Below are 14,960 nucleotides of genomic sequence, written 5' to 3'. Positions count from 1 at the left end.
TACATCTGTCATATCAAGGGGGTGGCTCTTGTTCTAGCACACCGACACAACAAAGAAGATAAAAGCCTGAGTTCTAGTCCCTCATTTTAATGGCTTGTCAACAGCCTTGCAGATTTCTCAGATATGATAGTAAACCCATATGCACAGCATCTATTTGGTGGTGTACTGCTATAAAGTCCAGAATAGACATGGAGCAAATAAAAATGCCATATTCAACATCAATTAAGAAGGCAAGAACGTAATTACCCAGTACAAAATCTGGGCATGATGTCAGAACCCCTTCACAACTAACACCTCCATCTGTGTTATATCTAAGTAGGTGCCACCAACTTGAGCAGAGAAATATCCCCAATATGTTCCATCACAGGATATTAAAATCCTGTCTTACTAAGAGGAGAGGTGAAAAAATAAGTATTGGTTCAGTTCACCTTCAGTTCAGAAATCACTGCAGATTGCTTTTTCAACTGACAAATAGTATGCAATTTAGCATTTTAACATTTTTTTTTCCCCCATACCATCTGAATGGAAGAAATTTTAAAGTGTAGGAGAATTGTTCAGTGGGTACTGTTAAATGAGCTCTGAAGTCCATCCTGGCCTTAAGATCCAGAGAGCTCACCACTCAACAGCAGTTCCCACACTAGTAACCTACTTCGTGTTCAACGGTCTGAAAGACTGAATTTAGCTTTCAGCATGAGTGAGACTGACACTGTGATTACACATTCTCCCACCACACTGCAGAGCCTCCTCTTTCCTTTGCAGCACAGAGCATTTCTTCCTCTCCCCTATGAGATTACTAGTAACTACCTGCCCGAAAAAAAGAAATTAAACATCTTCATTAATAACTTGTTGCTTGGTCCCCTGATTTGTGCAATTCGCGTTGTATAAAAAATGATATAAATACCCACACATTAAGCAAGAATACACAGAGAAAGCTGCCATTGGGACCTCCCAGAAAATGGAAAGAGTTCATCACTCAGCATGCATGTCTGAGGAGCTCTGTCATCTGTGGGCTGACCAGCAAACTACTGTTTTTAGAAATACTGATTTGAGTAGTCCCTTACCACATCGCGGGCTCTAAGAATTCAGTTTGCAGAGTGAGAGGGACACAGGGATCAGTGATTGTAGCATTTAGTCTAGAGCAAGGAATTAAGGGAAGGAGGCAAGGCTTTTTCTGGAAGGGAAGATACAGCCAGGGAACTGTTTGCATCAGCAACATTTTATGACAGATCCTTGCAAGCAATGTCACAGCCTTTTCTTCTGACTATGAAGTGAGACAGAATGTCTTATACAAGCTGCAAACATATTTGAAGAATAAACAGTTTGCGTAAGTTGCCTCTTTGAGAGATCAATTTCTAATGTCAGTGGGGAAAAGAAAGCGGAAACACAAACCTTTCTTTATTTCTATTCCCTCTGTGTTGCATCAGCACAGTCCTTTGTTTACCATCTGCAAAGATGCACTCTGATACTAGTGGAATGTGTATATTGAATTTGAAGAGTAGCTTTAATTCCCAAAACTCAACCTCCCAAAAGCAAAGTTTCCCAGGAAAACACAGGATGATAGCCAAGCACGGCAATACCACAAAGACCCAATTCACAGTAAAAAAATTGATGGGTATTACATGGGTGTGTAAAACTTTTCATGAAAAGAAAAGGCAGTTTAATATTTCATCTGGAAACTCATCACTCAAACTGCAGAAGACGCAGTCTAGGTAAAGGAATTATAAACAAAATCAGGGCAGGATTGAGGATGCTTTGAAACATTCTTCTGTTCTGCTATTTCTGCTGCTATGAAGTAGGAGAAGCCACAAATGATGACTATACAATGCACACTGCAGACAGTCCTGATAAAATCTTAAATACACAAATATTATTTGTGTTCCTGATGTCTGGGGAAGGGAATAAAGATACATGCCAATTACATTAGTGACATATAAATAAGAAGAAAAAAGTACATAATGGCATTTTATTTGCAGAACAAAGCCTGACAATACAATGAAACATTCTATAGTGAGTGCTGTAACAAAAATCCTACTTGGCATTAGGGAGACCAGCCTGGCACCAGAAGCAATACTGTTGGTGATGCCCATTAATTTTCAGCTGTGGGGGGTCCTACCAATTGTAAACACATCATCTTTGTGGTACAAAACCAACTCTGTCTGGCTGAAGCAGTTCACAGGCTTGTCTACCTACCAGGCTCCTGGTGGGACAGAGCTTCCCAAATGTTCAAGAGCAAGACTAGAAGAAGAAGGCAGAGCTTTAAACTGTGTTCAGTTCATTTCTCAGAGCGTCAGAACAAGACCATCTCATGCTAAATTCTACTGCAGGTGTGCTGAATGATGCCATTCCTGTACCTGCCAGTGATGAAACCAGCAAGAGTCAGCACCACCATAAAACATCACGGAGAGTTTCACTGGGAGTGGTCCAGTTGCAGGTGCTAAAAAGCATTTTGAGTCTTGTCTTGGCCTGACAGCTATTTTATGTGTGACCTTATTAAGTGCTAGAAACTTCAAACTTTCTTATGATAAGGTGAGAACATTTAGGAGTTCAGGAGACAAATATTAAAATTCTTGTCTGTTTCCCACACCCCCTCATAACTAGATTATCCTTTTTAATATCTTTGGGGTTGTGTTTTTTCATTCACATGAGATTTCGCCTTGGGTTTTTACCTAGCCTAAGGACTCCATAATAATGAATCAAGTTTCTGGCAGCAGCAGGCCACATCTCAGGTAGAGACAAAAAAAATATTTTTTTAAAAAAATATCACCAATGTCAAAACAAAAAGAAGAAAGAGCATCCCATGGATGAAAGATATCACAAGTTCAGATCACTAGGCTAGACTTCAGAGGGAGGGAAGGAACTAAAACTGAGCATATCCCACATCAAAACACAGAACTTGCAGGAGATGAAAAAGTCACACAGCAGTTAGACAGGAACCCCACCCACTTCCCAGAAGCTGTAAATCTTCACATTCCTTGCACACACTTTGTCACCGTCTTACCCCTCTGGGCCATAAAAAACCAACATGTAGCACACCATGAAATCATGTAGTGGCTGGAAGGCTCCAGGGAGATTCTGGTGCACTCCAGCTCCCTCGGCACTACCTCTTCTGGGTACAGATTACCTGTGCAAGATGCCATGTAAACCCTATAGTAAAAAGCATACAGGAGGACAAACCTTGCCCAAGGCTGGTAAAACTTGGAGCCCTGTCTTCTGCCTCCTCAAAAAAAAGTGGATATTTTCTCTGAACCGCACCCACCTGCACAGGGAAAAAGAATGAAAATAAAAAAAACAACAAAAAAAAAAACCAAAACAAGACAAAAAAGAACACCCCAAAAATTAAAAAAAAAAAACAAACCCAAAACCAGAAGACAATGTAAAAGAAAAGAACAGAAAAACAAAAAATCCCACAGTTTCTCAGAAGCCACTACCAGCTACAGGGTGGATCACTTTACCACAGAATCTGCTGTCAAAATAATTTTGATTTTTACCTCTCAGTTCTTCAGCTGTTGCTGGGATTTTTCATTGCATCTTCTACCAGGATACAAACACAGTTCTTTTAGTTCAGTTAGAAAATGACAGTAATACCCAGTCGTACCAAAATATGACGACCAAACCAGCTATTCCTGAAAGACTGTAACTATTCCAACTACTGCAATGGCTAAAACGTTAGCGATTGTTCCACTTTTCTTAGAGACAGATAGGGAACCATGGTACATGACTGAAAGATTAGCTAATCAGACACAAATTGAATGCATTTGGAGAACAGCCTGGTGCCCAAAGTTCACATTCCAGCTGGGCTGAATCCCAGTCCTCTTCCACCCCAGACCTTGGCAGCGCTGCCCACACAACAGTGGACTCAGAGCAAAAGGGCATTTAGGAAGCACTGAGCCATTCAGGCTCCAGGAGGGCACGACCAGTTCCAGTGAGCCTTTAGCACCAGGATAATCAGCATTTTATATCCACTGATGTTCAGGTTTATAAATCATCTGAATGAGGTTCATGACAAAAGGCCACCTAAATAAGATGTCCTGACTTGGACAGGTCTCTGACAGAGAACAGGGGTCACACTGGTGTCAAACTAAGCCGTCATGCCCAAGACACCAAGGGACAGACCAATGGCTGCTTTGTAAGATTAGGGCATGGAAATTTATCCTTCCGCCTCCTGTACCTTCATGAATCCTGATGCTGCTCCAAAGTATCTTCGCTTCTCCAGAAATAACCAGAACTAGTATACCCTGCCTTTTCAAGCATGTCGTAAAAATGCCTAGAAGGACAAGTCTTTCTGCTACACACCTCAACCATCCCCATTATGTTTTTGTCTTCAATTCACCAAGATCCAAGCCAGCTATAAAAGTGTGATTATTACCACAAGGCTGAGAGAAATTACTCAAACAGGTCAGTTTATCAAGACAACAAACCTATTAAGAATCTAGCAACATGGAGAAATTAGACACACAGCACTCTATCACACTAACAGGTTTTGGTACTGGTGAACATTACAGTGAAATATTAAACTAATTCATCGTGTGGGGAAGGAGGATAAAGCAAGGGGATAGATTAGGAGGTGTCAGGATCATAGGGTAATTTAGGAGATAAGAAAAACATACGCTTTTGTAAAGCTCAAGCAACACATGGCCAAGAGATAATGACAATATTCTTACAAAGGACTAAATTGTACACAATACCTCAGAGATTTACTTAATTACTTCTATTACAGAATTACCCTAGGGAGGCAACTAACAATGCAACAGTTACTGAATATTTCAGGTTGCCATTTTTTCCCTGAACAGAAGACCGCAAATCAGTTTTCACTAACTTTGGTGCAACTGCTGTGCAGGCAGATTCTTCAGTAGTGAGCAGTACTAGAGCTCTTCTTACTGCATGAGAGCCCTACTGGTATCAATGTTTATGCACAACAGGCCATTAAGTGCTGTCTGAGGCACCCAGTACCTGGCCCCATGTGGCTGAGCACCTTAAAAATCCCATCCTATACAAACTCAAATCTATTTTCCAGGTGACAGAAGTACAAAAGGCAGCGCATAACCACAGGAGAGCTGACACACAGATCCCTCTGCATTCCAGGTAGTTCATCTCTTCTTCTTGATGAATAAAGACAATGCTTCTTGAAGACAATGAAAGCACAATGCAAGGATTTGATTAACACACTGCTGAGAATCTGTCTCTAAATCAGTCATCACTTACATATATTAAGCATGCTGAGGCTGAGATGGAACATACAGTACTTCTCCTACTGTGTGACTAACTTCTTGTTGAATGCCATTCAAATTGCCAACTAGAAAGCATCTCTACGAGGTGCTAGGAGATCTCCACAAGATTCAAGTCTATTCCGTTCCAGTAAGAAACTGTTTTGAGCCCTGCCGAAGCGAGTTTATTTATGAAAAGGAGAGACACTGGCTTTCATACCAACATCTGGGGAATGGTTAAACTGAAATGCTACACTTTCACCATGCAGGTGCAGATCAATCATCTACCTCTAACATGCACTGCCAGAGAGAATGGCCAACACATACACACTTCTCTGAAGTGAAGGATAAGGAATACTAATGTTATGTTGTTATGATGGAGACATGGAAAAGGATCAAGCAAGAAGGAGCCCTGAATCAGAGAGACAAACAAAAGATATGTGCTGAGGTAGTTCAGAACTTTGCTATCAGAGATCCTTTGCAGGTTTGCAGTAGTATTTGGGGAGAAAAGAGATCAGTGCATTTCAGTTTCTCTTTCAGTAAGGTTACTGATGCAAAACAAAAAAAAAGGTATTTATTTTTTGTGGTACAGTAACAGTCACCCACTCGCCCTGAGTTAATAAACAACAAAGACTTAACTGTATCCTTGAACAAGGAACCTCAAAAAGTTACAATAAAACAGGTTTGGATGGGAAAATAGGACTAAATCTAACCTCAGTCCATGGGCTTGTTTGATGTTTGTATGTACGTTCTTACCCCTACTCCTGGTCCCCCACCCACTCCCACACACAATCCCCATCCCTTTTTAAGTCTGAATCAGAGTCCAGTAAACTCTCTTGTGAAATTCCCTGTCCCTTAGCCCATAGTCTTACAAAAACGCCAGTGCTTACTCAAGACTATCTATGCTGAGGGCAGCTGTCTCCTCACATGACTTCAGTTAAGCATCTGCAAGCCACAGGCTGAACCTCTTCCCATGCGCCCGTACAAGCCTGTGGGTCAGCTGGGCAGTTCGCTCCGATCCACAGAGAATAAATCTCACTGTTATCTCTGCTCTGAATGCAAGGCAGATTGCTGATAAATAGTACATTTCTTTTTCAGTTAAGCAGTAGAAAGCCTCATTCACATGTAAAGTAATGTTTACGTGAATTTTAGTTGAGTGTGTTTTCAGAGCCTGAAAGTGCATCAAAGCCAACACATGGAAAAGGCTGGCCTGAAAAGAGATACATGCAGAGAGAACACATTTCCATGCAGTGAAACATATTTGTAATCTGTCCCAGAATGACATAAGGACATCAACCTGAAGACAAACACAGTCACCCCCCTCCCCAGTAAATCCAAAAGCAGTTCCTCTAGAGCTAACTGATCACAGGAACACATGAAAATCCCCCTTTTAAGCAGTCAGGAATTGTAGTTGGTGGAGCATCACCTATTCACTGTGTTCTGCTTCCAGCAGCATGTTGACTTTGGAAACAAGTAAATTCTCAAATACAGGATTTTTCTCCCCTCCCTCAGCATTGGATAACTTTTTAATATAATGCAGTAAGTAGCACTTTTTCATTCCAATCAAACCTTACTTCAAGAAACCAAGATCATTGCCTCCAGCTGATCAGACTCGCAGAGCTACCAACTATACTCAGCTTTTTGACAGACAGACTCCTCCAGGTAGCAAAGAGAAGTGACCCCAGAAGAATTATTTTAAGAACCAGCTCAGGTAAGACTGAACAATGACAAGTGCTTTTACTCCTGTTACCTTATGGATTCAGAAACAGCAGACTGCATTAACTCTTCCATGAAGTCTAACATAGCCTTGGACCAGAAAGTTTGGGGACAGAAAAATACAGCAATGATAGGAGAAGATAATTCAGACAAACTCATGCATCCTCAGCTAAGGAATGCAAGAAGCTGCCTTTCCCCCAAAATGGACCACTACCAAGAATTTCACTCACTTGAGAAAGAGGAGTTTTTAACAGGCTCCAGAGCCTTATAAAAGTGCTCAGGAGTCAACACAAGAGTCACCCTGCTTTAAATGTCAGGGGATCATAACATAAGAGTGTATGATTTCTCCTGGTTTGGAAACCATTTGGAGAGGATTAAAAGCAAAAAAAGCTCCCACAAAGTAAAACTTGCTTAAGTATTATAGCTTAAAATGCCATGGAGAAGAGAGGAAAGGTGATATACATCCTAAGCAGCCTTTCTTCTGTCACTGCTGGATGTAAAGTACCATCCGGTCACATAGTCACAAACGCATTCACATCCACTCCTGCTCTACAAAACCCAGGCTGATGTGACTGCAAGTGTGAAGTCACAGAAAACATCTTAACTCCCTCTTCTTGACTTATCTGGTCTTCACCTGCCTTTGCCTTTGGTAGTTTGAAGGTGGAAAATGGGGCTTGCGTGCATTAGGGGGGCAGAGCTGAACACAACGGATTTCCACGGCAACAAGATTCAGCCCCAGTGAGGGAGGCCTGTTAATAGCTGTGAGGCAATGTGCTCAGCAGAACAGATTTTTCTACCAGACAGCCAGAGATAGCAGCTCATGTTCATACACAAACGTGTAAGGAATCTGATGCTTGGCCTTGTACAACCCCACTGAATTCAGCCTGTGCTATGCCAGTGTAGACCACAGCAAGATAGAGACTGTGCCAGTAGGAAAAATGAACGGGCAACGTGGAGAGACGCTCTGCCTTTGAAGACAAAGTAAAGGTGCTCCTAGGACACTCCTGAACATTTATTAATTAACTGGACATTAATTGCCAAACCGTAGGAAAACCCCAGCATTACTGTGAAAGCGAAAGCAACTGTGTAATGCACAGATTTGAGCATCACCTATTGCCCATGCTGCTTCTTTGACAAGTGCACATTCATACACAAGCCAACCTCTTTACAAACAACCTGCTGTTTGGAAAGGGAGGGAGCTGTAATTGTTCCAAATTTTCTACTGAGGGAGTCAATCATTTGGCCTTTGTAATTTAGGCTCCCTCCCACTAAAATACAGTTACCAACGTTTTCCAACATACTTTATTCATTTGTTAGTATCCTCCAAACTCTGCTCATAACAGACTGCTAAATCTAGCCACAATCATGACGGGATTTGCCTTGACATGTAAGGATACAGTCTCCAAACACACCGATTTCAACAGGAGAAGACTCAGTTTATAAAGCAAAAAAGCACACATGAGGTTTTGCAAGATCAGATCCCTAGTGGGGAAGAGCTGAGGCCATTAGCAAACTTTTTCAAGTCAAGCAGAAAAACACCAACTGTCCCACTCACAGTGTATGCTCTGCTGGAAATGCACAAAAAGCCATTTATATCAAACATAAGAAAAATATGTCAAGTACAGTTTATAAAAATATCTGTAGCAAACTAAGAACAAAGCCAGAAACTCTCCAAGTAGGCTTAACCAGGCAGGGGGGAGAAGAGAATAATTTCATGGGCTATTTTGTATAGCAGAACAGTGACAGCCTCATCCTGGTGAGGTTTTATTTAAGTCCTATAACTTTTCTTGCCACTGCAATAGGAGGAACTCAAAACAACCCAGAACTGAGACTCAAAGCAGGCACGAGGCTTTATTTCGTATTACGTGTTAGGGCTATAAAACTACCAAACACCTGATTTTAATAAACAATCCCTGGTTACACACAAGCATCAGGGCTGGTTCTGTGAAAGGCTGATCCTTGCTCAGAGTCCTGCACATCAGAAGGATGACAACTGCCTCAGAGCTGCAACGTTTATGTGTGGTAAGCTTAAAGCATGAGTCCCAAGGCTGCTTGTTTCGCTTGAAGAGTGGCGCCTTGTACTGCCGTTGTTTATACAGATATGGTAATTAAAAATTGCACTGTAATGCATTTGATAATAGTCTTATTGTTCCCATGAACCGAACTGCTTCAGTTAAACATGGTATCACAGCTAAATAAAAACCTGCATTTATACTTCTTTTTTTGTACTTTTTATCTTTCCTGTACAGGAACTCTGGGCTTTTTCACCATATTGATTTCCAGCACATCTCAGAGCAAAACACCTTCCCGCTAAACCAAAAAAGCCTACCCCACATTCCCGTGGAGCATGCTCTCCTAAGACTCCTAAGCTCTGTGCCAACACTAAACCCAGAGTGGCACACAAGGATAACCTCTACCTGATAAAAACAAGACTTTATACACGTTTCTCAGTAAAACAGCAGCATGCTTGGATACTGTTCCACAGGTGTGCTTAGCACAGGGCTGTTTACATTAAATACAACTGAAGGGCGCTAGCAGGGCTGCTGGAGCAGCTGTTATGGGAACCCAGTAAGGCACACTTCTTGTGTGTTTAGAGTCTTAACTTGGAGCAACGAGGGAACGCCACAGCTATGAAAAAAAAAGCAAGATTACAGGCTAGCCATTACATTGCACACCATCCCATCCTAGCAGGTAACCTAGGAGTTCAGCTGAAAGTCCTGTCAGCCTTCCAGCATCAGGCAGGCCTATGGAAGTCAGACTACCCCACTTCCCTTGCCCTTCAATGCTGAGCACACATCCAAATCACTCAAGCCTTGCCTACCTGCTTCAGGAGGAACTTATCCTCTGCGTTGATCTTGAGGGAGACGGCCAGGTGGATGGCGGAGAGCACCACCCCGCTGATGACCGCAGCTCTCATCCGCACCGGCAGCAGCGTGTAGATGCTGTAGATAAAGAAGACGGTCCACCAGATGCCCTCCGAAGCGCTCCTGGGCCACACCAGCAGAACCCCTACCACTTGCACTGCCAGGATCACCAGGATGACAGAGTAGCATGCCAACCACATGTGGTCCTGGTGGAAGTTGTTGCGGTTGCACACCATGCACAGCACCACCATCAGCACGATGGCCAGGGAGAGCACCACGACATAGGATACCTCATAGCGGCCGTGTGCGGCATGGAAGATCAGCATGACCACACAGACCAGCACCAGCACGGCCATAAGCATGGTGAGGCTGCTCTGGTTTAGCCGAAAGAAGTAGCGCTGATAGAGACGTTCCAGTTTCTCAGACTGGAACTTCTTGGACCTGAAGATTTGCAGCAGGCTACTGCAACAACTGCCCATGGAGAAGGCCGCCTCGGAGTCCCCCTCGTCCCCGTCCTCTTCCTCCAGCTCCTCAATCTTGGCCTTGATGCGTTTCTCGTCCAGCCCCAACTCCACAGAGCGGGGCCGTACCTCCCCCTGCTCCCCCAGCTGCCGGGGGCTGGCATTGTTGGGGGCAGCGGGGGAATCACTGCCGGGCGGGTGGCGGGACCGGTGACGTCGGCTGTCGTCACCGTGCTCTTGCCAGGCGGATTTGGACCTAAAGCTCATCATCCTGCAGCCGCTCTCCCCGCGGTTCCGGGGCTCGTAGTCTTCCTCGCTCCTCCACCTGCTCGACATGCGGGAGGCCTTCTTGCCCGAGGACCTGTTGGGAGGCGGCGGGTAGGAGTAGCCATTGGCCCGGGCCTCCGCCTCGCCCCAGGCCGAGCGGTGCTGCTCGGTGCCTGCCCAGGGCGCGGGACCGCCGAAGCCCGGGGGGCTGACGCTGTTGGACCGGGACATGCCCTGAGGGACGGGGCCGCGGGTGAGGGGATGACCGCCGGGCAGGCGCAGGGGACGAGCCGCCGGGAGAAAACACCAAAAGGCAGCGGAGAAGGAGAAAAAAAAAAAATGAGGGGAAAAAGAAAAGAAAAAAAACAAGAAAGAAAATAAGGCAAAACCCGCAAACGCCCCCAAAGTCTCCGGAACGGCCGGGCGTCCCCAGAGCCGGGGTGTCCCCGGCGGGACGCTCAGGGCAGTGCCATCGCCGGCCCCGGCACTTCGACACCGCCGGGCGCGCTCGGCTCCGGGGGGACCGGGACGCCCCCGGCTCACGGCCGCCCGCCCTCAGCCGCGCCTCGGCGGCCGCAGGGGCTCGGGGCGCCGCGGGGGAGCCGCATCGCAGCGCGCCCGCCCCGCCCCGGCCCGGCCCCCGCCGCTCGGGGTCGGGCGCAGGGCGGGCGCTTCGCCGCTGGCCGGTCGGCGGGGAGCTGGCGAAGGCTCAGGCTCGCAGGGATGCGGCAGCCGGCGGCGGCGGGAGCATCCCCTGCCCGAGGGGCGCGGCGGAGGGGCTGCCCGGGGCGGACCGGGCTGCGGCGGCGCTCCCGGCTCGCCTCGCCTCCCAGCGGCGGAGCCCCGGCGGGATGGCACGGCCGGCGGCAGCCGCGCCGCTCCTGCTCCCCGCCGCCGCTCCCGCTACGCCGCGGTGCCTGCCGGCGGCCGCGGCGCCTCTCTCACCGGCACCGGGGGAGAGGGTAGAAACCGGCAAATCTGAAAAAACGGAAGGGTAAGGGGAAAGAAAAAAATTCCAAAAAACCCGAGCAGGCGCAGGGGCGGGGGCTCGGCGCTGCCTCCCCCGCGCTGCCGGCGGGGCTGCGGCGGTGCCGGAGCGCGGCTGCGGCGGAGCGGGGCTGCGGCCCCGCGCGCGGCCCCCCCGGGGCGGGTCCCGGCCGCGCTTTGTGCTCCCCATTCAGCCGCGCGCCGTCCGCCCCGCCCCCGCCCGCCCCCATTGGCGCGGCCGCGCCGCCGCCCGCCGCCATTGGCCGCCATTGGCCACCGCCCCGCCAATGCGCGCGCCCGGGGCGGGGCGCCTTAACCCCTTCGGCGCCGCCCGCGGCCAGCGGGGCCGGCTCCGTGCGCTGCCTCGGGGCTCCCGACCGGGACCAGACCCCTCCTGATCGGCGTGGCACGGGCGGCGGCATCGAGCACCGCCGGCCGGGCTGGGGAACAGAGGTAAATCAAGCCCCAGAAAAGCCTCTCAGAACATCGGCACCTGTTACTGGACCTACCTGAACACAGAAATCAAGGGTAAAATGCACACACCGGTAGGTTTACCTTGTTTTCTTAGCCACATAAGCTACGGCCCTCACCTTCACCCGACAGCGTTTTACTGCACATTCCCTAACCTGGGAGTGATGCATGACGACATCACAGCAGTTCCCACCAAGTTTCAATCTCCAGACTCTTCCACAATGTTCTTTCAGGTGAACCACTCTTTCTGCAGATGCGAGTGAGCCAATTAATGATTTACAGTGTTTTGAAGGTAAGCATCATATGCACTAAGAATAATATTATTGCTTGATGCTCTGCATCGTGTTTTATTAAAAACAAACTGTCATATCAGATAACTGCTTGGCTTAAGCTGCTGAAACTGGTAATTGTCTAGATGTTTGTTCAAACACTGACAATCCCTGCTCAGGAGTAAGTCCTTAGCAGTAGTAGTGTTGAAGCTGTGGTTATCAAGGGACAGAGATAAGCAACGTTTATAGAGAGGTAATATCGCTGGACACAGCTGGAGAAAAAGAAGCCAAACCAGATAACCTTCCCAACAGAAGCCCTTCACGTGTCCTTTACACGTGCAAGTAATTCCACAAACAATTTAGGCCTTTGTGCATTTCAGTGGTTTGTAAAGCCATATGCTGAATTTTCAGCAGCTTCTTCCGCGGAGCATCTTTTACTTACCAGGAATTCACAGTTAAAGCTTTTCAGTAAAACAATGCACACAGTGGGGCTCACTTACGTGGCACTTTCCTGACAGATGCTACATACTGCAGCCGATCACTATTGGACTCACAGTTTGCTTTCCATGAGGGGACATTTTTATATATAAATGCCACTACCCTTCACATGGAATTTATCATTTCTTGTGATACTGCACAACACTGTCACTATCTGTACACTACTTTTGTTCTATTTGAGTAGAACAACACTCAGGAATTGTGTGGTTGGTTACCCTGGCTGCACAGTGCCTGAACCCAAGGGATAAAGACAATAAAACAATTAATCAGTGAGCTGTAAACTGGGGCAGTTCTTTTTCTTTTGAACACAAAATCACATTTTGGAGTTCTTCTCTCAAAGTCAGCAGTAAAAGATCTCACTTTTTCACACTAAAACTAAGAAAAAGGAGAAAGGTGATCCACAAAATTAATTGGTGACCCTAAAATTAATTGTTTCACAGAAAATTACTATGAAGGCATGTCTAAGAACCAGTCAACATCCACATCTTGTCACGTTTAGTTCTGGATATCAACAAAGCATTGCTCAGGTAACAGACCAAGTAATTTTAATATTTTTATGTTTCACCACTGGGACTAAATGAGGTCTTAGCTTTTGCATCATGATAGCCTCTGGAAGCCTGAATCCTAGGCAGGACTCCAGTCACAGAAAGTTATATCCCCAGAAAGTTTATATACAGAGGTACCAGGAAAATGGTAGTTTCAATTCTATGGTATCATTCGTGTTTCTTTTCACTATGCCATTTTGTTTGACATGCAGTTTTGCTTTTCGGTAATGTCATAAGAATTGATGCTTAATCAATTTCAGGGTGTTTAAAAAAAAAAAAAATCAGCCAGAGGGGAAAAAACTTTTGTCCTTGATACACGGAAAAACAAGTCTTCAACCAGAAGTTTGTAACTTTAGAAACAGACAGGTAAATATGAGGTGTTGAGTTTAAAGAAGTAAAGGAGCACTTAGAAGAGATTCTGCAGAAAACCCGTAAAATGTGAAAAAAAGAATGTTAAGAAGCTAAGAGTAGCATCAACTAAATGGGTATTTCACACAATGAAAACATATAGGGCTATAAAAAAGATGTAAGATTCCACTTGGATAGTAAAAAACTTTAATGCCCACTTGTAGCTAATGATGTTACTGGATCACACAGAACAGTAGTAGAACAAAGGCAACAAGCAGGTATTTTAGTATTAAGGATATTGACCATAATACAGACAGCTTATCCACAGCTCTCCTTCTAACATGCATTTTCTTCAAGCCCTGACTCTTGTTTCTAATTCAGGAATCTCATAACAAATGGCAGTAAGATACAGTGTTTGTCTCTCCCAAAAAAGTAATGCCAAAAGCAAAACACTGCATATCCTGGGTGGCTGTAAAGTCATGTAAAAATGCTGAGCATTTATAACAAGAACATTCAGGCAATCATTCTTTGTTAGTGAATTATACATAGACAGGAGTTGCCTTTTTCTTTCACAATTCAGCCCAGCCATTTTCTAAAGAATGAGTGTAAAATTGAGGAGCTTCTATATCTCACTCCAAACACGGTTATGTACAAATCATGACCTTGGTGGGCAAAATTCCATTCACTACCTTCAATCATACCTTAATAAAATTCTGGATTAAAATTGAACCATGCCTCTTTTTCAAAAAGTATTTATCTCCTTAAAATAATACCTAAATAGAAGCAAACACATGGAAGATGATTTAGAGACTGCTTGCACAAAATCACTCAAATAATGAGGCTTCCTCAAGAACCTTCAGGAAGCCTTGAGGCAATCAACAGAGAGCCAGTGTGGCAGATCTAAACTTCAACACACAAGTTCACATAAATTCTGGTTTCACATGTAGTCTCATGATTTGTATAAAAACATTTTTTACTTTATTATTATTACAACAGGTGCAGTAGACAAACATTAGCATTCTTTCTTTCCATTATTTACTTCAAATGGGGAATACCAACTAGACAGTGACCTCAGAACATCTGTGTCACATTTCACTCTTCATGGTCTTCATGCACTACAAAATTCATGGAAGCATTAAATCCAGAATGTTAGAATATCCAAAGCAGCCCTTTGAAACCAAGAAACAATCACACAATCCAGCCTGGAGCCATGAAATATTCAAACTGAACAAGCTGCTGTTACAAATTCTCTTGCTCCACACCACCCCTCTCCCAATAATCTGATGATTCAAAAGGAATAGAAACATAAGTGAGAAAATAGTGAAAACAC

General features: G+C 45.3%; 1 protein-coding gene across 1 annotated transcript in view; it reads right to left on the bottom strand.

Annotated features, from left to right (window-relative positions):
* Positions 1–11,018, bottom strand: part of ADCY5 (adenylate cyclase 5) — a 204,863-nt gene extending 193,845 nt beyond the window's left edge. The window contains exon 1 of the mRNA XM_005519647.3: positions 9,742–11,018. Coding sequence (XP_005519704.3) covers positions 9,742–10,743 — 1,002 coding nt within the window. The 5' untranslated portion in view covers positions 10,744–11,018. The remainder of the gene's footprint in view (positions 1–9,741) is intronic.
* Positions 11,019–14,960: the final 3,942 nt, after the last annotated feature.

This window comes from Pseudopodoces humilis, chromosome 8, assembly GCF_049639895.1.
Source record: "Pseudopodoces humilis isolate 2021_Gansu_Grassland_sample_001 chromosome 8, ASM4963989v1, whole genome shotgun sequence".
NCBI lineage: Eukaryota > Metazoa > Chordata > Aves > Passeriformes > Paridae > Pseudopodoces > Pseudopodoces humilis.
Note: the sequence above shows the minus strand (reverse complement) of the source record. Positions and strands in the feature narration are given on the sequence as shown.